This window comes from Carcharhinus amblyrhynchos, chromosome 2, assembly GCF_965287045.1.
Source record: "Carcharhinus amblyrhynchos chromosome 2, sCarAmb.v2.hapA, whole genome shotgun sequence".
Lineage (NCBI taxonomy): Eukaryota > Metazoa > Chordata > Chondrichthyes > Carcharhiniformes > Carcharhinidae > Carcharhinus > Carcharhinus amblyrhynchos.
Genome location: NC_137325.1, coordinates 6,739,679 through 6,764,764, shown reverse-complemented (window position 1 = coordinate 6,764,764; position 25,086 = coordinate 6,739,679). Strand labels below are relative to the sequence as shown.

Below are 25,086 nucleotides of genomic sequence, written 5' to 3'. Positions count from 1 at the left end.
ATGGTTAGCAATCAAATATATAGATGGATTGCAAGTTGTTCTTGATTAATTTTACCTTTGGAGATTTCCTTACAAGAGTAAATACTTACTTTGCAGGGAGCTCACAGATCTGATTGTGACTGATGTCCAAGACCTCCAGCTTCTTACCTTCACTTACCCATTCAGGTAAATTATCCAATCGGTTTCTGTATGAACAAAACAATGCAAATACAGTAAGTGAAAAATGATTAAAAACTGTCACTCACACATTCAGTAACGCCTCACTTACATATGCTGTGTTATTATTAGGCAGTACTACACCTTTCTGTGAAAATTTGCTCATCTCTGTGCAAGGGTTACATTCTAAACCTAGACAAGTGCAGATGCGCTCAGAGATTGACGTTAGAGAACTATCGCCCATTCTGCTAACTGCATATTCAGCGAAAATATCTGATTCAGTTGAACTGGGGTTCATCTGCATTATGCTAGCTCTCACCATTAAACTGGAGCTAATACAACATGAATATTCACTCAGATCATTGTTTTTGGAAAATTGAAGGAACTGGAAAGGTCCTAATGCACCACTGCTATTTTGATGCAAGATTTATTCAGAAGCTAGTGCAAAATCAGTGCAGAAATAGAATAGCTGCAGCATGAAATATAGCTTCTCTCCTCCCCTTTTACACCCCCCGCCACCACACAAAAAAAACACCAAAACTCCCTTTTTATAGAAATGCTTCCCAGAAGCTAACCTGCTACAAGTTACCTACCTTGATACATCCATAAAAGTGAGATTGTTGGGGACTGGATAAGCATCAATGTATACAAGTTCTGAAATGAAGAGGAGTTCAATTAGCTTCTTAAATTAACTTGAGAGGAAGATCATTGCCATGTTATTTTAATGTTTAACATTCTTCTCTGCTCATGCCTCATTAAGATCACCCCCTCTTCCCAGGGTCCTGCAAATATCAGTCTGGAACTGGCCACTGAGCGATCAGCAATTACAGCACCCAATGTCATCATGCTGGTGATCCAACTCGCTGCATCTCCCTTTCCTCAAAAGGAAGAGATATATATTTTTAGCTCATCCTTTACTCAGTATTTAGACAACTTTGGTCATCTTTTTCCATCTTAATTATTGCATAGGGTCACCAAGTTTGGTAAGAGAGGTCAGAATAAGTACTGTCATTATCTTTACTGGCACTGCAAGCTACATTGTACTTTCTTCTGAATTATGGATAAACAATGATACACAAATCTATTGAAGGTTGGGGTGGGTGGGATTATAGATAATTAATTTGTTTCTACCAAATTGATGCAGAATACCGAAAAGTGAACGCTAATCTTTGTATCGTTCGATTGTACTATTCCATTATACCAACGTCACCATCCATTTATTAATGAACAATAAAAAAGGGGAAAGTGACACATCAAGTACAAGGGCCAATTTATAAAACTTACCCCAATGTTCCAAATTTCAGCACATCAGTGAGTCCAAAGTTTACTGTAAAATGATCCCTCTATGCAAAACAATTTATTCACACTATCTTGCTCACCATTCTCTCCATTACTTATCTCAGCAAGTCTCAAGGTGCAGTCTGTTGACCATTCCGCCATGTCTTCTGGGCTAGTCTAAAATGCAAACCACTGTGGGAAACACCACAGCAGAGGCCATGCGAGAGAACAAGCTGAAACCCTCCTCCCCACTATTTGTGTGAGGTACACTGCTGCACTATGCCTTCTAGAGACAGCATCATGCCATTACTAGGAGGGCATGTCAGTGCAAGGGAAATGTGTCATGTGGTCCAGTCATTATTTCACTTTGGTCTGTGAACAGAACACAGCATAGTTCTGCTGCTGATATCTTGAAGCTTTCTACCTTTGTTAGGTAATAAGTGCCAATTCTAAATAAATGAACCCAACAATGTGTTTACCCAATCACTTCCCAGTGTTTGGTGCCTCTATATCATTAAAGCAATATACCATGGTTTGGTGGTGTCAAACAGTGTGGCAACAAGATTAATACAAGCATGACATGGTAAGCAGCCTTAGATTGTGTGACATGTCATGAGCTGACTCTCGACTTCTTGGTCAGACTGCAATGAGCTTTGAAACCACAGCTTGCTGACTGTACAGAAAAGCTTTGGGGAAAACAGGGAGATAGTGTTCAAGTGAAAAGCTGCTAAGTAGACAGAGCCCACACAGGAAGAATGCACTGCATAGCTTGTCAGTTTAGTGAGTGGGATAGTAACAGAGAACCAGCACTGGGTTAGTTCAGTCGGGAAAGACGAGCAGCCAGGGTACAGGCCAGATCACCAGCAATTGAAGCAGGGTCAAACAAATAAAAACAAATAAAAAAGTATCATAAAAATCAAGCCAGGGAAAGGTGCAATTATAACAGGGGGATTTGGGAATTGAACTGAATAAAACAAAGAGAAAAGTCAAAAAGATATCATCAGAATTTCCACAAAGTTCCTCATTTTGAATTGGAACACTGTGGTTGCTAAATTTTCCAATAACACAAGGAAGTAGAGAGTTTGCAAAAGGATATAGACAGATCAAGTGAATGGACAAAAAATTGGCCATTGGAGTATAACATGGGTAAATGTGAACTTGTGAAATGTGTTAAAGTATATATTCAAATGGGGAAAGAACTCACTGGTACAGAGAAATCTAGGTATGATTGTACATAAATCACAGTTAGTATATGCAACAAGTAATTAGGAAAGCAAATGGAATGTTGACATCCATTGCTACAGAAATGGAATATTCAAGTAGGAAAGTTATATCTCAGCTGTATAGGGCCTTGATGAGACCACATCGACAGTTATGTGCAGTTTTGGTCTCCTTATTTTAAAAAAAAATCTATAATCTTTAAAAGCTTTTCAGAGCTGATTCATAGGATTCATTTCTGGGAAGGGAATGACAACTCCCAGTATATTGGTATTAAGTGTGAGGTGGGTGGGTGGGTGGGGGAGGGCGGGGGGAGCTCAGGAATGGTGGTGCCATTGAATATAAAGGTCTGATGGTTAGATGGAATTCCACGAGATGTATAGTGAGGAAGAATATACATGAAGTGGATCAAATTAATGGCAAACTTAAGAAAGCTGCAAAATGCACTTAGCCGTAATTCTGTGCCCATGAAAAATAGTTATGCAAGCTGAACTGAAGACATGTTTTTAGGCACAGTGTTAGAAAGTATAACATACCATTTGAAGCAGCATAAAGATTCTTCAGGAAATATCCACTGACTTTAAGACTGGTCAGGTGGTTTCGTTCACAGTGTACAACCTCTATATTCTCAAATATTGTGGCATCAAGGGCAATCAGTTTGTTGTCGCGCAGATCTAGATGTGTTACATGCTGTAGGAAATCCACATCATCCACTTCCAACTTGCTGATGCGATTGAGTCTAAATTCAGTTGAACAAAATTGAAAAAAAAAATTTCCAAAGAGTTTTGATTTGTCATGCTTAGTCTGACATTTTAAACATTTGTTTAATAAAAAGCTACTCTTTAAACTAATAAATATTTTTTCATTGGCGAAGTATGAGCCGAACACACAAATATTTTAAGAATAAAAAAAATCTTAAAACGAACTGAATGAGCAAGGTTAAGTAAATAACAGTGGATTCTAAATTTAGAATGACAAATAAAGAAAGAACATTGCTCTGAAGTGCAGAAACACTGGGCTGGATTCTGCCACTATGGGTGAAGCGGAAAGCAATTCTGCTGGGGAAGGTAGCAGGACCCAGGACAATTTATGGCCAGCGGCAGTCAATTAGCAGGACACTGACTGATTATGGATTTGTCATGCCCCAAGAGCTGCTCAGTAGCTGGCAGATCTGTAATACCAAAGCTTGTAGTGGTCATTGCTGAGGCGGCAATTGTAGGGAGTTAACACTAACATGTCCACGATGCATCCTCCACGTACTCCGGTTTCCTCCCACAGTCCAAAGATATGTGGGTTAGGTGGATTGGCGATATTAAATTGTCCCTTAGACTGAGGGGGACCAGCTAGGATAAATGCATGGGGTCATGGGGAATGGGCTGGGTGGGATTGTGGTCAATGCAGACCCGATGGGCAAATGGTCTCTTTCTGCACTGTAGGATTCTATTCTATGATTCCATGTCAGATCATTCTAATGATTTGGAGGCAGACAAACAGATGAGCTGTTAGTTGCCTTTGTTTTACTCAGCAAGTCATGGTGAATCCTGGAAATTTGTCAATCCAGTTGAATTTGCAAACTAAACTACCTTAAATCCACTTGTTTGATGTGAGATAGTCTGCTCAGACTTTGCAGGCATAATGTCTCTAAGTAGTTGCCTGACATACAAAGTTTCTCCATAGATGTCAAATTCTCCAGAACCATTGGAATGTGTTTGAATTCATTGAAGGAAAGGCCCAAGTAGCTCAGCTGCTGTAGATTCCCAAGCTCCAGTGGAAGAGAACTAAGACAGTTGCCATCCAATAAGAATGTCTGTAGGCTGAATTTCAGAAGGAAGGAGAAAGAAGGGAACAACATCAGTTGTTTTGCTCATTATCAAAGTTTATTTGGAAGCTCTTGCTTTCTTTCCCCCCTTTAAGAATAAAATGATACAGGTAATGTATAACAAATTAATGAAGATAAAATAAAAATGCTTCCTTACACTGGACTCCAGTACTTACTTATCCATGTTGCTAACTGCTGAAGGGACAGATCGTAGTGCATTGCAGGAAAGGTTGAGTTCAGAAAGGGTTGGGATATCACAAACACCAAGTGGAAATTCTCCCATGTGATTATTGGACAGATTTAGACTTTTCAGCTTCATGAACCTGCAGCATAAATTTGAGGAAAAGGTGAAAAATGTAAAATTGAAACAATAGCTTGAAACAGTACGGCACTGTGCTGAATGTTATACAGAACCCTTTTTTGTTTTGCAACTGTCATTTTCAAAATTTTGCCCTTCCCTCATTTTAGATCTCCATACAATACTCACCTTTCCTCAGTTAAGAAGGCTGCAAGTTCAAACCTCTCTTGGGAGTGCAGGTGCATTGCCAGTTCGTTGAAATGCCAGCATCAGAAATCTGGCTACATATTATTGACTGCCTTTCTGCATAAAACTTATCGATAATGGAAATGATCTAACTGTAGCAACAAAGAAATTGTTATCACCTGGAGCATTCTGGCAAATATTCTGCACAGCCAGGCCCATCTGGGCTGTACACTCTGATAGGATAATGTGGTTTAGCTAAGACAAATAAATCAAAGGTAAAAATTAAACCTCCCATTAAAAAGAAAATCAGACATGAAGGAGCCACTCTATGGATACTGATCATTAAAATGACTTTTCGTTTTTAGGTATAAATACAGATTCTCTTGCACTTTTCACTTTAAAAAAAATCCAAATACACGTAAAGAATTTTGTTTTTATTTCTAGAAACGTCAGCATCACCATTTCAAGGATTTCTGAGGACATGCCAAGTACAAATTAAGTTGGTACCAAAAGCTATCCTTTAGTGGGAGATGAAGAAAACCACATTATTATACTTGATGGAAAAAAAACGTGTTTAAAAATCTCTATTGTAGATAATTTCAAAATGGCAAGGGAATTGTGTGGCAATAAGAAAAACAATAAATCTAGCCACCCATCTCAATCCAAGAATAACTGATGCTCACCCTGACCTCCTAATGAGATGGCTGATTATGACACAGCTGGAGTAGCATACAGACAACCTTGAAGTCTGAAACCATTAACAGATAATGAATAACAATTCCTGAACAAATTAAATTGAATCAATGAACCTATGACAACAGTAGAACAGCAGTATTACACAAAGCCACGGAGCTCTCATGTAAATAAAATGTGCAAAATAGGATTCTGTCTCATTCAGGAAATGCAATCCCACAATAAAGGATTCTTAAAATAGGTCAGAGAATATACATACCTAATTAACATTACAGAAAATCTTCACACAAGCAGTTAAGAAAAAAAACACTTTCTGCAATACAGCATAGTTTATTAAATCAATACCTAAGGGTAGTGGGTCAATCTTTAAAGCCTAGTTTTGCCCAAGCTTTTGGTCACATGTCATAATAGCTCTGTGTGGTTTTGTGTCAAATTCTGTCTGATAATACTTCTGTTGAGCTTATTGGGATGTATTTATTATGCTTGACATGCTATGCACAGTTAACTAGAAGTTATTATTGCTGCTACTCATGAGATAAATTATCAGATGACCAACATTTCTGACTGAGTGAGCAATATATTATTATGGAATTACATCTATTCATTTTTTTAAAAGGATGAATTGCATGTTATTGGGAACTTTTGAAAAGATGCCAGGAAATGTAGGTGAATGGTTTGTTTCACTTCAAAAATAAGCCCTTGTGGAAAATCTCCAAAGCCCAAACAATACAGGTGCATGCAGCTTTTCCTTTCAATCAATTCTTCAATTTCAAAATGTTGTAGAATGCTGAGAGATTCTAAACACCCTAATACATAGTAGTATGTTATCAAAACCATAAATTCATCATTCTTTATGTCCAAGGCATGGAAAGCATGAATATCCTTAGAAGCAAACTGATTCAATTTTACAGCACTTTAGACTGAGTGCATAAACAAATTTGAAAAGGTCACTGATAAATATTTCACAGCAGGTAAAATTGCTCAGGCCAAACATGGTGTTACAGCAACACTCAGAAAGAGCACCCTAGTGAAGCGAATACAAAATTAACTGGAATTCCACTTGACTCACTTACTGCTTCATCCTGCTCAAGGTCCTCAATAGCAAATGGCTATTCTCTTCCCTCAACCCATGGCATGTCATGAAGCAAATTAACCTTCTGTCCCACTACCTCCTTACAATTTTTTGAAACATCCAACACATAATTCCACACTGCTGATTTGGATGAGTCTTCTATAATGTTGGAATCGATTTCTAAACCTGAACCTGTATATATAAATTTTAAATCCAGCTCAAAAGTGCAGCTTTGTTATTTTAATGCTCTGAAATCATTTGGAATCTTTTTCTTTATTTAATAGTGTTGTGGTATGGAACAAGGTAAAAGAAAATAGATTAGAATATAATTCAATGAAAAAGAGTGTAACATTTATAAATGAATATCGATAAGAAGCATTTCTTTTGAATGGGGAAAATCTAAAAATACATTCACTCCAAGCCATTTAAAATCCAAAAATCCTAATAATTCACAAGTCTACACACCATCCAAAATGAAAATAGAAATATTTTGATCCATCTTTCTCCCTTCCTCAAATAAATGATACAACAAATTAATACCAACATTGCAGAGACTGAATTATTCAACTTCTCATCTTTCATTTAATTAGTACTACAGCAAGAATTTTAAATGCCAACTCCAAATTATCTGTTCCAATAGGACTAATAAAATATTTACGGAGATTTACAAGGGAACAGAGCTTAGACTTTCATTCTAATCAGTGCTATGACATGGTTATGCCTAGCCTGAAAATGTCTGTCAACGCTCACATTTAGGGGATTACAGAAAGAATGGACACTTGCAGAGGGTACTGGAGGATGCCTGTGGAACATGCTTTCACGAGAACACAATTGAAGAAAGAGCTTAAATTTACATATAGATGTGGAAGCATCGGAGAGAGTGCAGAGGAGATTTACCAGGATGCTGCCTGGTTTGGAGGGTAGGTCTTATGAGGAAAGGTTGAGGAAGCTGGGGCTTTTCTCTTTACAGCGGAGGAGGATGAGAGGCGACTTAATAGAGGTTTATAAGATGACAAGGGGAATAGATAGAATGAACGTGTAGAGACTATTTCCTCAGGTAAATGTAGCTGTTACTAGGGGACATAACTATAAGGTTCATAGTGGGAGATATAGGAGGGATGTCCGAGGTAGATTCTTCATTCAGGGAGTGGAATACACTGCCTGCTGTGATAGTGGAGTCAGACATTTTAGGAACTTTCAAGCAGTTATTGGATAGGCACGTGGAGCACATGAGACTGATTGGGAGTGGGATAGCTTGATCTTGGGTTTGGACATAGCTCGGCACAACATTGAGGGCCGAAGGGCCTGTACTGTGCTGTACTGTTCTATGTTTCTATGTTCCATAGTTTTTTATGATCTCAGGATGAGATTGCCAATTAAGCACTTTTGAAGTACAGATGACCAAAGCAGCTAATTTGTGGATACAAAACTCCCACAGACAGCAATAAAATCAGTGATCAGATCATGTTTTAGGTGTTGATTATGGGACAAATATTGACTAGGACACTGGGGAGAACATCACTGCTCTTTTTCAAAATGTGCAATGGCATTTTTAAGGCCACAATACAACAGAGTTTAAACACCTCTTAGGAAAAATGACACCTTAGCTAATGCAACACTCCCTCAGCACTTCACTGGACTGCCAGCCTACATTTTTTTGCTCAAGTCTTAGGAGCAATCTTATCTCAGAAGTCAGAATGATATCACTGAAATATGACCGACAGCTTTAAGATGACAACCGGAAGGAAACTGAAGGGGGGAAATATCAATCGCATCCACTAGTCAGCGTATGATAATGCAATTTCTACTGAAGTTATCAAAAAAAGTTTTAGCTGTACACCAAAATTTGACTGGATTGAACAGAATATCTGATTGACTTAAAAGTCTATGCATGAATATAAAAAGGAGCTGGGGAAAATCTGAGATCAAAAAGCAATTGCCACGCTTTGATCATAACCATATCAGAAAAAAATCTGCTTTTAATTTTGCCCAGTGCTGAGCTTATTCTTTTGTACAGATCAGTCAACATTCTCTATTTTGGGGGCTAAATACTATTTTCCTGAAGCACAGCTGCAATCTGCTGTCACAGAAGAAATTAATGAAGAGAATATACAAAAAGTAGTGATTTTCAAAACGATTAAAACATCAGGATTTTAAATATGGAAACTATTGTTTTCCACCTTTTATCAGAAGATCCAAGCAAACCAAGCAAAAAAACAGCCCCTGAAAGTAAACAGTGACCATAACGGAGCAAAACGAATGTGCAAAGTTCAGTGAATCCATAAGCCTTCAGGAAGGAAGGAAAACATTGCCTCTATCACAGAGATAATGTTAAACATTTGTGCGCTTATATGAAACAGCTCAACAAAGTGAATATCTTCCCCTCCTGCAATTTATCTTAACCAATTCGATAAGACTGCATCACTTGAACAATTCACTTTGCTGTAAATCTGTATGGTTTGACTTGTTTTCCCTCCCCAGAGTGAAGATTCTATCACATCTTAACCACATAATCAATCATCACGCAGGTTGTTTGTCAAAGCCAGGATTTTTAATTTTCATCTCCATTGACTATTCCTTGTTCTTCCTCTTCCTTCTTCAAATGTTCATCCTTATTTTATACAAAAGCTGCCTTTCCTCCAGTTGCATTCAAGCATGTACGATTGATTTAAGTCACAAAAGTGGGGCTTAGCATGAAAGAGGCTTGTGAGAGACTGCAAGGTACACATGCTTTAGGAGGGGAGGAGAGAATATCATGGTGTCTTTGAGGTATCAAATACTTTCTAAGATATATCACATTTTCTTAACTAAGTTTTTCACAGACAAGTGAACATTAACAGTCTTCATTAACAGTTTTTCTCCTTTCTTCAATGATATTGATTAATTTCGTTTGTTGAGGTGAAAATGAAACAAAACTCGAGCTGATAATTTTTTTTTAAACCTGTCCCTGCTCAATGTGCAAATTCTGACTCACTCCATTAACACGACAATGCAAATCAAAGCTGTTACATTTAAAGGGGTTGCTTAGTTAGCTGCAATGGAGATCATTCACTTCACTGGAAATCTTGCACTTTGGACTAGCCTGGGAGTAATTCCAGACTCAGAATCACCTAAAGACTCTGCCAGTTAGCTCCTACAAACCACTAAGTGCCCATTGCAGTGAATAGTGCTACTTCTGGGTATATACCATTGGAGGGGCAAAGGAGAAGATGACATTCCAAAATTTGTCTGGGAAAAAAACGTTTTGAAATATAAAATCATACATTTTTATAACTATACACTGCAGAAATAGGTTGAGTATTTTAAGTCAAAAGCATTCCTTCCAGACTTTCTTATCCCCTTTAAGCACAATAAGTAAATATTTCAAAATGACTAAAATTTAAAACATTAAAAGATCATTGGATTTTTAAAAAGTAGAAGTTGTTACCTTTGAAGGTCATTGAGACTTCCACTTGCTCCAGGCCCAGGATTCTGTTTGAGGAAATTCTGCTTGAGATTCAGATGAGTCAGATCCTGGCTATAGAAGAGATTACTTGGGAGATTCTCCAAGCTGCAACACGATAAATCCACTGAACTAATTCTCTGGGACACAATCTGAGAGAGAACATATAGACACAAAGTTTCCCCAATTTTTAAATGATGCCTCTTTATTCAAACACATGGTATCATCTAAAATCAAATGCTGTGGGAAAATCCTCAGCTGGATGCGGACTGTAGCGGGAAGGGTTTTTAAACGGGGACTCAACAATATTAGGGTGCAATCGGTTCAAACAAAAGGAATGATCACTGGACTTATTTGGTAATACAAATTTCCATAAAGCTGAGAATGATAGTGAATCATAGAACCCCTACAGTGCAGAAGGAGGCCATTCAGCCCTTGAGTCTGCAGCGGCTCTCTGACACATCATACCAACCAGAACCTATTTCTGTTACCCTATATATTTTCCCCACTAATCCTCCAACTTACACATCTTGGGCCACTGAGACAATTTAGCATGGCCAATCCACCTAACCTTTGGACTGTGGAGGAAACAGGAGCATTCAGAGGAAACCATGCATACACTGGAAGAACATGAAAACTCCACACACTCACCTGAAGCCAAAATTGAACCCAGGTGCTGTAAAGCAACAGCGTTAACTACTGTACCACCATGGCCACCCCATTATCAAAGCTCAAACATGAATCACCGCCAAACTGGCAAGGTATAAGGATACCAGTACCCATGGATCTCCACCACAGGATAGAGTCATTGAGAGGAGAGAATATTTGCACAGAGAAAATTGGTTTGTCCTGAAGGCACTGTAGATAATGCAATACAATAGCCAAAAAAAGGACAAAAAAGATATCAGCACAGATTTGGAACATAAAACTGGCTGACGTCTGAGGCTAGTGGACCATGTTGGAAACTCAAGACAGGTTCTGCCACAAATTATTATTGTGGCTCTGGCTGAAAGCACGTATTGACATTGAATGAGAACATTCCGTAACGGTTCAATGGGTAAATACGCCAACAGTGGAATAGGAGGTTTAGAAATAAACTCCGCTCTAGGCAAGTTACCACAGGCCTGCTAGTGCCCAAAGCATTGAATTACACCTATCACTTAAGCAAGAGGGCAGGAGAAATGGGTAACAAAAGTCAAATCTGCATTCAGGCATGATTGTTATGCATTCCAGGCAATTCTAAAGACTTCCTTTGAAATCTTGATGTCAGATTTAGAGATTTCTCCCTCTCTTGTCCCTCCCAAAATCACCCATTATCATCACATTTAAAATGTTGCATGAGTGACATTGATAATATGAAAATATTGAGTTGAGGGGATTGAACTATGAGGAGAGGCTGAATAAACTAGGCTTGTACTCATTAGTTTCGAAGAATGAGGGGAGATCTCATTGAGACATATATGATGAATGGGATGGATAGGATAGAGGTGGAGAGGCTCTTCCCGCTCAGAAAGAACAGTAGGACTAGAGGGCACAGCCTCAAGATAAAGGGGGGGGGGGGGGGGGCAGTTTAGAACGGAGTTGAGGAGGAACTTCTTCACTCAAAGGGTGGTGAATCTCTGGAATTCTCTGCCCGTTGAAGTGGTGGAGGCTGCCTCGCTAAATATATTTAAGACGCGGGTTGATAGGTTTTTGATAGGCAAGGGGATTAAGGGTTATGGGGAGAGGGCGGGAAAGTGGAACTGAGCCATGACAGATCAGCCATGATCCTATTGAACGGCGGGGCAGACTCGAAGGGCTAGATGGCCTACTCCTGCTCCTATTTCTTATGTTCTTAAAATACAGTTCAAGAATATCTACAAAATGCCAAGGATTCAAGAAATCTTAAACTCATTTAATATGAATTTATTTTTAGAATGCGAGAACATTTTATGAACATCAGTTAGTTCTGGAATGTAAACCCTAAATGGAAAAACTATCACAGAATTGTTACAGGGCAGTTGATGGCCAATCAGATCACTGTATCAGCACTGGCTCTCTGAACGAGCAATTCCCCTCATGCCATTCTCCCACCTTCTCCACGTAACCCTGCATATTCTTCTTTTCAGGCAATAGTCTATTTCCCTGTTGCCACAATTGAATCTGCTACCACACCATTCTCAGGCAGTGCATTCCAGACCCCAACCACCCACAATGAAAATTTTTTTCCTCGTATCACTTTTGCTTCTGTTGCCAGTTGCCTTAAACCTGTGCCCTCTCTTCTCAATCCTCACATGATAGGGAGAAATTGTTCCCAATCTCCTCTTTCCAGACCCCTCTCAATTTTGAATACCTTTATCAAATCACCTCTTTGGTGACTAGTGGAGTGCCGCAGGGATCGGTGCTGGGGCCTCAACTATTTACCATTTACATAGATGACCTGGAGGAGGGGGCTGAGTGTAGGGTGACGAAATTTGATGACACGAAGATGAGTGAAAAAGCAAATTGCATGGAGGGTGTGGAAAGTCTGCAGAGGGATGTGGATAGGCTGAGCGAGTGGGCGAGGACCTGGCAGATGGAGTATAATGTTAGCAAGTGTGAGGTTATCCACTTTGGCAGAAATAATAGTAGGAGGGATTATTATTTAAAAGGCGAAAAGCTGCAGCGTGCCACAGTGCAGAGGGACCTGAGGGTCCTCGTGCATGAGTCACAAAAACCCAGTCTGCAGGTGGAGCAAGTGATGAAGAAGGCGAATGGAATGTTGGCCTTTATAGCGAGGGGGGGGGATAGAATATAAAAGTAGAGAGGTCTTGCTGCAACTGTACAGGGTACTGGTGAAGCCGCAGCTGGAGTACTGTGTGCAGTTTTGGTCGCCGCACTTGCAGAAGGATATATTGGCCTTGGAGGGAGTGCAGAGGAGGTTCACTAGGCTGATACTGGAGGTGAGGGGGTTGGACTATGAAGACAGACCAAATAGACTGGGTCTGTACTCGTTGGAGTTTAGAAGGCTGAGGGGGAATCTTATAGAGACATATAAGATAATGAAGGAGATGGATAGGGTAGACGTAGACGTAGGGAGATTCTTCCCACTTAGAAAGAATGGCAGGACTAGAGGGCACAGCCTCAAGATGGGGGGCGGGGGGGGGCGCAGTTTAGATTAGAGTTGAGGAGGAGCTTCTTCACTCAAAGGGTGCTGAATCTCTGGAATTCTCTGCCCGTTGAAGTGGTGGAGGCTACCTCGCTAAATACATTTAAGTCACGGGTAGATAGGTTTTTGATAGACAAGGGAATTAAGGGTTATGGGGAGAAAGTGGGAAAGTGGAACTGATCCACTTCAGATCAGCCATGATCTTATTGATCATGGGTAGGCTTGAAGGGCTAGATGGCCTACTCCTGCTCCTATTTCTTACGTTCTTATGTTCTCAGCCTTCTCTTCTCCGAGGAAAACATTCTCCAATCTGTCTTCAGAACTGAAGTTCCTCATCTCTGAAGCCACTCGTGTATTTTCTGCAGTCTCTCCAATGCCTTCACATCTGTCCCAAAGTACAGTGCCCAGAACTGAACACAATACTCCAACCGAGGTTGAACTACTGTCTAATACAAGTTCAACAGAACCTCCTTGTTCTTGTACTCTAAAGGGCATAGCCCAGGATGCTGCATGCTTTATTAACCATTCTCTAACCTGTCCTGCCACCTTCAATGATTTATGCACATATACACCTAATCCCTCTGTTCCTGTACCCTCTTAAAAGTTGTATTCTTGATTTTAGGTTGTCTAGTCTTGATCTTTTTACCAAAATTAATCACTTCATGTGACTCCTCGTTGAACTTAATCATCTTCAGTATATTTACAAATACTTGTAGGATCAGTTTTAATTTTTGCAAGTCATTCAAAAAATAAAGTCAGGTCATGACCATCAAGTGCTGTATATTTTTTAAACAATCTTCTGATGGTTGCATATTCAAATTTTCCTTTGTCCCAGTTGCAAATCATGTTTCATAGAAGTGGATGGAATTGGAATTTTAGTTCACAATAATTAAAATTGAGAAATCTCCATCTATAGCGTGTTACAAATTTACAAATTTTAGTTAGAATAAAAATTAGGAAAAATTCAGAATTTTAGCTCAACTGCAGTATAAATGCATAAAACTTGAAAAATTTATTTTGATCTCGACTTGCTTTGAAGAATCATCTTGTCGTATTTTATTGTAAAAACAAGGCATAACTTATAGTAAATGGAAAATTACAAAGTAGACCTCTGTTTTTGAGCAAGGAAATGACGAGATCATAGTACAAAGCAATTTTGAAATCAAAGAACAAAGGCACATTATGTAGACTGTTCTTTCAAATTAATCACGAGCAGTCATTTATTCTATTGCCTCACTGCTGAAAACTCAAATGCAATTAAATGTTTCATTAGCATTCCCTATAATTGTTGCAAATGACTGTTTACCAGCATTGAAGAAGATTGGAGTTAAAATTATGCAAAATCTTTCACCTGCTTCTCTCTCTTCACACAACCTCCCTAAACAATTTGTCAATTTAGTGCTTTGATACAGAACAAGATAAATAACTAGCTAAATGGATTTGCCCTTAAGAAGTTGACACTAAATTTTTTTTCAGGTCAGAGTTTTTGGGTTAAGTCAAAATAAACAACATGACGACCAAACATGGAGGTGTACAGGGGATGCAGGAATATACTCGATGAGGAGATTAGGAGGCAAAAGGGGGGCATGAGGTATCTTTAGCTGACAGGATTAAGGTGAATCCAAAGAGATTCTTTAAGCATATTAAAGGAAAAAAAAACTGGAGAGAGAATAGGACCCTTCAATGACCAAAATGGACACTTGTGGAACCACAAGAGATGGGTGAGGTTCTCAATGAATATTTTTCTTCTGTGTTTACTGTAGAGAAAGACAAGACAACTTGGGACCTGGGAAAGTTAGTGGCAATATATTGGGGACAGTTCATAGAGGTGATGGACTTATTAAAATGTATGAAGGTGGATAAATCGCCTAGCCTAGACCAGGTATATCCAAGAACATTGTGTCAGGCTAGAGAAGAAATTAGAAGCCCTGGCTGAGATCGTTGGCCCTAGGGAGGAACCAAAAGACTGGAGGGTAGCAAACATTGTGCCCTTATTTAAGGAGGGCTGTAAAGAAAAACCTGGGAATTATAGACTGGTAAGCCTAAAATCTGTTGTGGGTCAATTACTAGAGAGCAATCTGAGGGATAAGATACACAGGTGTTTGGAAAGACAGGGTTTGATTCGGAGTAGTCAGCATGGCTTTGCACATGGAAGATGACACCTTACAAATCTTGTTAGAATTCTTTGATGAAGTGACCAAGAAGGTTGATGAGGACAGGGCAATAGAAGTAGTCTATATGGACTTCAGTAAGGCCTTTGATAAAGTCCCACATGGTAGTCTGCTCTGGAAGATTAGATTGCACGGAATCGAGAGAGCGCTGGCAAACTGGATACACAATTGGCTTGATGGTAGGAAGCAGGGGTAATCGTGAAGGATGCTTGTTGGACTGGAGGTCTGTGACTAGTGGTATAAGAACATAACATAAGAACATAAGAAATAGGAGCAGGAGGAGGCCATCTAGCCCCTCGAGCCTGCCCCGCCATTCAATAAGATCATGGCTGATCTGTCGTGTCTCAGTTCCACATTCCCGCCCTCTCCCCATAACCCTTAATCCCCTTGCCTATCAAAAACCTATCAACCCACGTCTTAAAAGTATTTAGCAAGGCAGCCTCCACCACTTCAACAGGCAGAGAATTCCAGAGATTCACCACCCTTTGAGTGAAGAAGTTCCTCCTCAACTCCGTTCTAAACTGTCCCCCCCTTTATCTTGAGGCCGTGCCCTCTAGTCCTACTGTCCTTTCTGAGCGGGAAGAGCCTCTCCATCTCTATCCTATCCATCCCATTCATCATCTTATACGTCTCAACGAGATCTCCCCTCATTCTTCTAAACTCTAACGAGTACAAGCCTAGTTTATCCAGCCTCTCCTCATAGCTCAACTCCCTCAACTCCGGTATCAGCTTAGTAAACCTCCTCTGCACTCCCTCCAAGGCCAAAATATCCTTGCGTAAGTGCGGTGACCAAAACTGCATACAGTACTCCAGCTGCGGCCTCACCAGTGCCCTATACAGCTGCAGCAAGACCTGCCTACTTTTATATTCAATCCCCCTCGCTATGAAGGCCAGCATCCCATTTGCCTTCCTGACCACCTGCTGCACCTGCAGGCTGGGTTTTTGCGACTCATGCACAAGGACCCCAAGGTCCCTCTGCACCGTCGCCTGCTGCAGTTTTTCACCATGTAAGTAATAGTCCTTCCTACCATTATTCCTACCAAAGTGGGCAACCTCACATTTGCCAACATTACATTCCATTTGCCAGTTCCTGGCCCATTCACCCAGCCTATCTAGATCCTTCTGTAGACTCTCCACACCCTCCGCACAATTTGCCGTTCCACCAATCTTGGTGTCATCAGCAAATTTCGACACCATACACTCGGTTCCCTCCTCCAGATCATCTATATAAATGGTAAATAGCTGAGGCCCTAGCACCGACCCCTGGGGCACTCCACTAGTCACCAACCGCTAATCCAAATAGCACCCATTGACCCCCACTCTCTGCCTCCTATTTGACAGCCAATCCTCTATCCACGCTAACACCCTACGCCCAACTCCATGCCCCCTGACCTTCTGTAATAACCTTTTGTGAGGCACCTTAATGTACATTAAGAAGTCTCACAACACCAGGTTAAAGTCCAACAGGTTTATTTAGTAGCAAAAGCCACTAGCTTTCGGAGCGCTGCCCCTTCATCAGGTTAAAGTAGGAGTTCTGTTCACAAACAGGGCATATGAAGACACAAACTCAATTTACAGAATGCTGATTGGAATGTGAATCTTTACAGCTAATCAAGTCTTAAAGGCACAGACAATGTGAGTGGAGAGAGCATTAAGCACAGGTTAAAGAGATGTGTATTGTCTCCAGACGGAACAGTTAGTGAGATTTTGCAAATCCAGGCAAGTCGTGGGGGTTACAAATAGAATGACATGAACCCAAGATCCCGGTTGAGGCCATCCTTGTGGGTGCGGAACTTGGCTATCAGTCTCTGCTCAGCGACTCTGCGCTGTCGTGTGTCGTGAAGGCTGCCTTGGAGAACGCTTACCCGAAGATCAGAGGTCGAATGCCCGTGACTGCTGAAATGTTCCCCAACAGGAAGAGAACAGTCTTGCCTGGTGATTGTCAAGTGATTTTCATTCAATGAACACCACTCGACAATCACCAGGCAAGACTGATCTCTTCCTGTTGGGGAACACTTCAGCAGTCACAGGCATTCGACCTCTGATCTTCGGGTAAGCATTCTCCAAGGCAGCCTTCACGACACACGACAGCGCAGAGTCACTGAGCAGAGACTGATAGCCAAGTTCCGCGCCCCCGAGGACGGCCTCAACCGGGATCTTGGGTTCATGTCATGCTGTTTGTAACCCCCACGACTTGCCTGGATTTGCAAAATCTCACTAACTGTTCTGTCTGGAGACAATACACATCTCTTTAACCTGTGCTTAATGCTCTCTCCACTCACATTGTCTGTGCCTTTAAGACTTGATTAGCTGTAAAGATTCACATTCCAATCAGCATTCTGTAAATTGAGTTTATGTCTTTATATGCCCTGTTTGTGAACAGAACTCCCACATACCCTTACCAGATGAAGCAGCATGCTCCAAAAGCTAGTGGCATTTGCCACCAAATAAACCTGCTGGACTTTAATCTGGTGTTGAGACTTCTTACTGTGTTTACCCCAGTCAAACACTGGCAACTCCACGTCCCTGGTGTGTCTTGGGGGTCAGTGCTGGGCCCATGGCTATTTGCCATCTGTATCAAGGATTTGGATGAGAACATACAAGACATGATCAGTAAGGTTGCAGATGACACTAAAATAGGTGCTACTGTAGACAGTGAGGAAGATGATCAAAAATTGTAGCAGGATCATGATCAACTGGCGAAGTTTGGGGGGGGGGGGGGGGGGGGTGCAGAAATGGCAAATGGAGTTCAATACAGATAAGTGAGAGGTGTTACATTTTGCAAAGTCAAATACAGGTAGGACTTTCATGGTGAATAGTGAGACCTTAAGGAGTACTGTGGAACAGAGCAACCTTAGAGTTCAGTGCGCAGTTGTCTAAAGATGGAATCACAAGTAGATAGTGGAGACTTTTGGCATGCTGGTCTTCATCAGTCAGGGCATTAAGCATAGAAGTTGGGAAGTTATGTTGCAGTTGTACAAGACATTGGTGAGGCCATACCTGGAGTATTATGCTCAGTCTTGGTTGCCTTGCTATAGGAAAGATGTTATTAAATTCGAGAGAGTACAGAAGAGATTTACAAGGACGTTAACAAGACGCAAGGGACTGAATTATAGGGAGAGATTGGAAAGGCTAGGACATTTTTCTTTGCAGCTTCGGAGATTGACGGGTGATCTTATGGAGGTGTATAAGATCATGAGAGGCATGGATAGAGTGAATGCACTGTCTTTTTCTCAGGGTTGGGGAATCAAGAACTAGAAGGTTTAAGTTAAGAGGGGAAAGAATAAATAGGAACCTGAGGAGCAACTTTTTTTTTTAAAAGAGGGTGGTAAATATGTGGAATAAGCTGCTGGAAGAAGTAGTTGAGGCAGGAACAATAACAACATTTAAAAGACATTTGGACAGGTACATGGATAGGAAAGATTTAGAGGGATATGGGCCAAATGCAGGCAAAAGGGGTTAGCTTAGATGGCTATTTTGGTCAGCATGGACTAGTTTGGGCCAAAGGGCCTGTCTCCATGCTGTAGGTTCTATGATTTTATGATAAACCAAAATTATTTACAAACAATGCAAGTTTTTTTTGTTTGCAAGGAAAATAATCTAAATTGATATAACATTATAATATTTTCGCATTATAGTATTTTCTTTTTCCTCATCTTTTCTGAAGATATTGGCTTATATAATCCCAGAAATTCTGCTTATCCTCTGGCTTTCACCTGTGTAGTCACCTTTATGTATCAGTTTCCATCAGAGTGTTTACAGACAGTTCCACAACATAAGACATCAGAGGACAGTCTAATCTAATTATCACTGACAATTCACGCATGTTAGTACAAATCACTTATCCTTCATACTTCAGAGGTTTACAGATAAAACACCTCTGATTGCTTCCTCGTATCACTCACCATATGAATTCTCCTCCTATATCTATGCCTGGAAAACACTATCCTCAATTCACTTACAACTGCAATTTCAAAACCTCAACTATCTATCCATGTCTATTAATTTGCCACAGCATTTCCGCAGTTGCTGGTTTATTCAGCCACAACCTCACCTCAATCTTTAATGTCTCAGTTCCTAATAAAGCCATTACTTACCCTCACATTGGTCCTTCGCCCAGTAAGATCCTGGTCACTACTCCTTTATGTCCAAGGGACACAGACATGAAAGGATATGGTGGACAAGTATTTGAGCCATCGATCGCCAGATCTGGTTGGACTACTTAAAACATTTTTGGTCCTGCTTTCATCTATTAAAATTGCTTACTATTCCAGTATCATCTTTGAATGCAAAGATAGCCCTTGGCCTCTTTTCTCTCCTGTAAATTGTCTTCTTAAACCTTACCCCCTGTCCCCTCCACCCTCACCTCAAACAACAAGTCTGCTTGTTACTGCTCTACCACAAACACACCTGACCAAACTTTTTCTATGGTCTTACATGTCCCAGCTCTGATCACAAATCTTTCTCCCATCTCCCTTCAAGTCCTTTTTGAGCTAACCTTGAATATGGGGCACACCTATTCCCAGTAAATTGAATACCCAACTTCCCTTCCAGGTCACCTTATCTGATAATCATCACCGTCATCACCACTCGCTTCAAATAAAAGACTAACTCTTGGTCCCACCACCCTTGCGAACTATCAATCCATCTCTAACTTTCCTTTCTTCTCCAAAGTCCTTGGACATAGTGTCACCTCCCAAACTCATTCTTATCTTTCCCAGAATTGCATGCTTGAATCCCTCCAATCAGGCTTCCGCTCTATCATCATACCAAAACAGGTCTTATCAAGTCACAAATGACATCTTGGTGACTTTATCAAACATAAATATTTAACTCTGTGGCCTTCTTAACCGATTGGCAGTGTTTGATAAGATTGATCATACTATCCTCCTTCAACACCTCTCCACTGCAATCAATCTGGGTGGGACTGCTCTCAACCGATTCCATTCTTTTCTTATTGTAGCCAGAAATTAACTTGCAGAAGTTTCTCTTCTTGCTCCCACATATATACCTCTGGTGTCCAAGGATCTATTCTTGGCCTCCTCCTCTTTCTCATCAATTTTCAGCCGCTTGGTGGCATCATTCAAAAGTATTAAATAAGTCTTCTGCAAGTTGATGACAACCAGCTCTACCTCACCACCTCCAGTCTTAACTCTCCAGTTATTAATAAATTATCAAATTGGTTATCTAACATCCAATATTGGATGATAGAAATTTTGACCAATTAGATATTGGCAAGTCAGAAGCCATTGTTTTTGGTTCACACTCTGAACTCAGTTCCCTAGTTAATGACTCCATCCCTCTCCCTGTCAGCCATCTTTGATTGAGTTTGTCTGTGCATAAGCATGGTGTCACATTTTGTCGAGACGAGCTTCCAACATCATACTGTTGCCAGCACTAAGACTAAGATTTCATCACCTGGCTTAGCCCACCTCAGCTTTTTTTTATTCATTCATGGAGTGTGAACATCACTAGCAAGGCCAGCATATGTTTTTTATCCCTCATGTCCCTCAACAAAGTGGTGATGAGTCATCTTCTGGAATTACTGCAGTACATCTAGTGCAAGTATACCCACAGCGCTGTTAGCTCTGGCATCATCCTGAGTTTATACCCTATTTATATTGGTTCATCAATGAACAGAATTATTCACTTTAGGAATTTAACAAAGACTCAAAACTCCAACTGGTGCCCTTCACTGCTACATTCTGAGGTCTATTTCACAGTAACTTTATTGCAGTGTTAAGGTAAGCCTACTCCTGACACTAATAAATATATTTGAACTTCAGTTTTTCAAGCCTTTGGGAGTTAAGCTAGAGGAGGTAACAAAAACAGTAAAAGGGTTAAAGTTTTCAGAAGGTTTCTAAAAATGATAGCAAAGTAGTTTCAGGAAGTGTTCTAAGGTGTGATGTAAAACAAATGGAAGCTTTAAACGTAAAGATGGTGCAAAAAGGGGGGAAAGATTTGATCCAAAAGAGCAGAAAGGACAAAGGTATGTAGAACTAGAGAGTATGTAGTGAAGAATGAGGTTTTGGAGAGACTCATGGACAAAAAGAACAGCTTTGAATTTGACAAACTAGAAAATAATCAGCTAATAGAGGTTACTGTGCACCAGAAAGATAGGAGGAACAGGACTAGCATTTGGGTATCAGACTTCTGGATGATTTAATGTGGAGTTGATGAGGCAGGACAATAAAATATTTGAGTAAGCCAAAGGAATCAACAGCGCAAGGATCTCTTTGGCAGCGGAGACAATGTAACGGCTGGGATGGACAATGTTGATGAGTTAGATACAAGTTATATGCTACGACAGTCAGTTTCTGATGTGGTTGCAGGAACATTTGAGCACAAGCCAATAATTATGTTAAGAGTAGCATTTTATTTAAATTGAGAAAGAAATCCCATGTTTTGAACTTTACCAAACTATGTAACATTCATTAAAAGGAGACAATTTTTCCTGCCTTAATGTTGCTGACCTACTACAAAAATAAGTCCAATATTGCATCTTTCCACATAGGGTGGTTTACATTCTGACTCAACAAGTAGTTTTAAATGCATTTTACAAATTCCTCCTTGTTTAAACTTCTTCAGATCAGTTCTCCTAATCTATGTCTGGATAGTTAAAATCCCTCTTTATTACCTTGTTATTTCCACACCTCTCTGAAATGTCTACAAGCATTCCAAACAATTTGTCTGTCTGTAAAGGACACCCAATATTGTCCGACACGCACATGCGCGTTCCCCCCACTTTAATTCATGCATGTTATTATATGCAATAGATTTAAGAAAATTGCCACAAGGCAGAGGAGAGGAAAACATTTTTATGAACATAGTAGGATGATACGAACGCACTACCCAAGAGGATGGTGCAAGAAAATTCAATAGTAATTTACAAAAAGGAATTGGATACATATTCGAGCAAGTTTGCCGGGCTATGGGGAAAGAGCTAGAGTGTGGGACTAGTAACATAGCGCTTACAAAGGATAAGTCCAAGTACTCTGGAATGAACAGTCTGCTTCCGTGCTGCAAGATTCTATAAACATTTTTCCCGTTATATTGAAATATAAAAGGGGGTGATTCTCCCAGCTGGCTCAGCGGACCAACAGACTCAAGCGGAGGCCATGTAGTGAGCTCTCCACTGGGGCCATGATCTCTGCGAATCTCTAGCTGCCAGATTTCCAGGCCCATTTGAGACCCCCCACTCCCCATCCCCCACCAGGAATATTTCACTCCAGCAGGGTTTACAACAGCTCTCCACTTACAGGGAGCTGACAGCCCAACCCCGTTGGAGTAAAGGGGGCCATGAATACCCCCAGGAGGTCGCAGGTATGGGGTGATGCCCCCAGGGCATTGCCAACTCAGCAGTGCCAGCCTTGCTCCCTGCCACTGCCAATGGTGAAAAGTGGCAATGCCCAAGAGGGCACCACAGCACTGCCCACTAGGCATGTGGCAGTGCCAAGGGGGAAGGCCTAATGGGACAGGCCTATAGGGCCACCTGCCACTCTGTACTGGGATCAGTGACAGAGGGTTGGGAGGCCAGTGATGGAGCTGGTTATCAGGTGGGTATGTGGAGAGAGGAAATTGGGACTGCGCAGGGTCAGGGGTATCGCACGACAAGGTCACAAGGCTGGCCAGCGATCAAACAGGTCGGTGATTAGAAGGCCACTATCATAGGGCTACTGCGCAAGTGCTATCTCGGCACTGACAGATCAGTGCATGTGCAGTGGCCCGCTCAGCACTACGCTGTCAGCCTCTCCAGCATGAAGAGACCCAACTCCCTGATTTTTAATGATATTCACGCTAGTGCACTCTACAGTGCACAGTGCAGGAGATTCAGTTTGAAAATCTCACTGATAAAAAGTGGGATTTACTCCAGTTTTTACGCGAACTTAATACTTAAAATTTTTTGGGGAGAATCTCACCCAAATATTACATCTTCCCTTTTGCATTCCTGATCTCTACTAAAATGGTGTAACCCCGAATGTTTGGGATCCACCCAGGACTCATATCAACTCGAGTGTTGCTCATTTAACAGTCAAGATTTGTTGATTGAAACTACTGGTACCTCAATTACTTTTCTTATGTTTTGCCCCTTTCCTCATTGCTATTAGTGGCCACCACTTTCTCAGGATTTTTCTTTCATTGTTTTTTTCATTTCTCCCTCTCTCGTTCCCTGTCAGGCAAGTGTCACTGCCTTTCTTTCTCAAGATATCCTACTCCTATTTCCGATCCAGTGTTATTTTTCTCACCTGCCAGTGTTAATTTTGGTTTCCAGAGCTTTATTAACAAAGAGTTAATACGTTGGGAGTGTGAAGTAAGTTAGCTTTGACTTGCTTTGCTTTTCCCTCCATTCCAATGGAGAACCAAGAGATCTGTGTATAATTTGAATCATCTACAAGAGGAGATCTTTCTCTGACGGAGGGGTGCTCGACCATTTTCTTGGGGGTGGGGAAGGGCAGATATATCTCTGGTTGGGGGAGGGGGGGGGTCCACTGTCACTCTGCGGGCAATCGGTCTGGGTAGCGGATTGGATGGATAAAAGGGAACAGTGATATCTGTGGGGGCCATCACTCCCGTTTTTCACTCCCGGGCCACTTTCTGCGGGCTGGGCACAATCCAACACGGGTGCACTTTTTCAAATTTTTTTCCAATTGCGCATGTGCAGTTGAGAGCTCCGGTCGTTTCAGGCGTGCTAAGCCCTGCCCACACTGCGAATGGGATTAGTGATTTTTTTTCAGGTTGAGTGTATATGGGAGCGCCTGAGAACAGATCTCTAAGTCGGATCTGAATTACATCCAGATTCTGCCCTTAGAATGAAAATGGTAAAATCAGGCCTCTAGTCTGTCTGCATGGTGCAAGACCAAGGGAGAAAGGAGGAAACATGGTAGACAATTTACAAAGGGGGCAAGATTTTCCTCTGGGCACCACTCCGAACCCTTACATCCTCATTGGCTGATCAACTGTGTACCTTACATACACTGGAGGAGCAATTGGAAAACTGACCTGCCAGTTGTGAAGTAAAAATTTCCAAACAAAAATTGTTTTAAAATAAATTAAAGGCTACTCTATCATCACACAGTACACTAGCAAATATAGACTGGTGAGTGAACTTTGCTAATCTTTTACAAAAAAAACTGAGTAAACACATCAGTAGAATTTGCCAGAAGCAAACAAACAAGCTTTGAGAAACAGCTCTCCTGGTTTTCCACTATGCACAAATAACTATCCAATCCTGAATCACAGCATGCAAAAGGTGGCTTGCTGTCTTGCCAGAAGCAATAATTAGAAACATAACACTTATGGCTAGAAGCATAGTTCCCGCAGCCTCACCTTTGAAGCTTGCCGAAGCCAGCGTAAATACTCAGGGAAAGTATCAAAGCTGACGTAGTAGGTCTGACTCTGTGGTCCTGATGAGGTGAAGGCCAAACAGTACTGGTGCTTTTTGACTTCTTCCACCTACGCAAAAAAAAACCTTTGCATTTATACAGTGTTTATGTCACAATGTTTTAGAGTACTCCAAAATAATAATTAGTTCTGAATTGCAGTGATTGTTTAGTACACCAACACAAGCAATCTGTGCTCCAACATCCGAAAGGCTGCAATAAAAAGACTAATTTGCCTGTGCTTTG

The 25,086-nt window shown here is 40.9% G+C and overlaps 1 protein-coding gene across 1 annotated transcript in view; it reads right to left on the bottom strand.

Annotated features, from left to right (window-relative positions):
- phlpp1 (PH domain and leucine rich repeat protein phosphatase 1) overlaps nt 1–25,086 on the bottom strand; it is a 175,515-nt gene that overhangs the window by 26,642 nt on the left and 123,787 nt on the right. The window contains exons 3-9 of the mRNA XM_080201708.1: nt 24,788–24,913; nt 10,148–10,314; nt 4,648–4,794; nt 4,236–4,466; nt 3,189–3,391; nt 750–810; nt 90–185 (exon numbers count right to left, since the gene is read on the bottom strand). Of these exons, the coding sequence (XP_080057834.1) occupies nt 90–185; nt 750–810; nt 3,189–3,391; nt 4,236–4,466; nt 4,648–4,794; nt 10,148–10,314; nt 24,788–24,913 (1,031 nt within the window). The remainder of the gene's footprint in view (nt 1–89; nt 186–749; nt 811–3,188; nt 3,392–4,235; nt 4,467–4,647; nt 4,795–10,147; nt 10,315–24,787; nt 24,914–25,086) is intronic.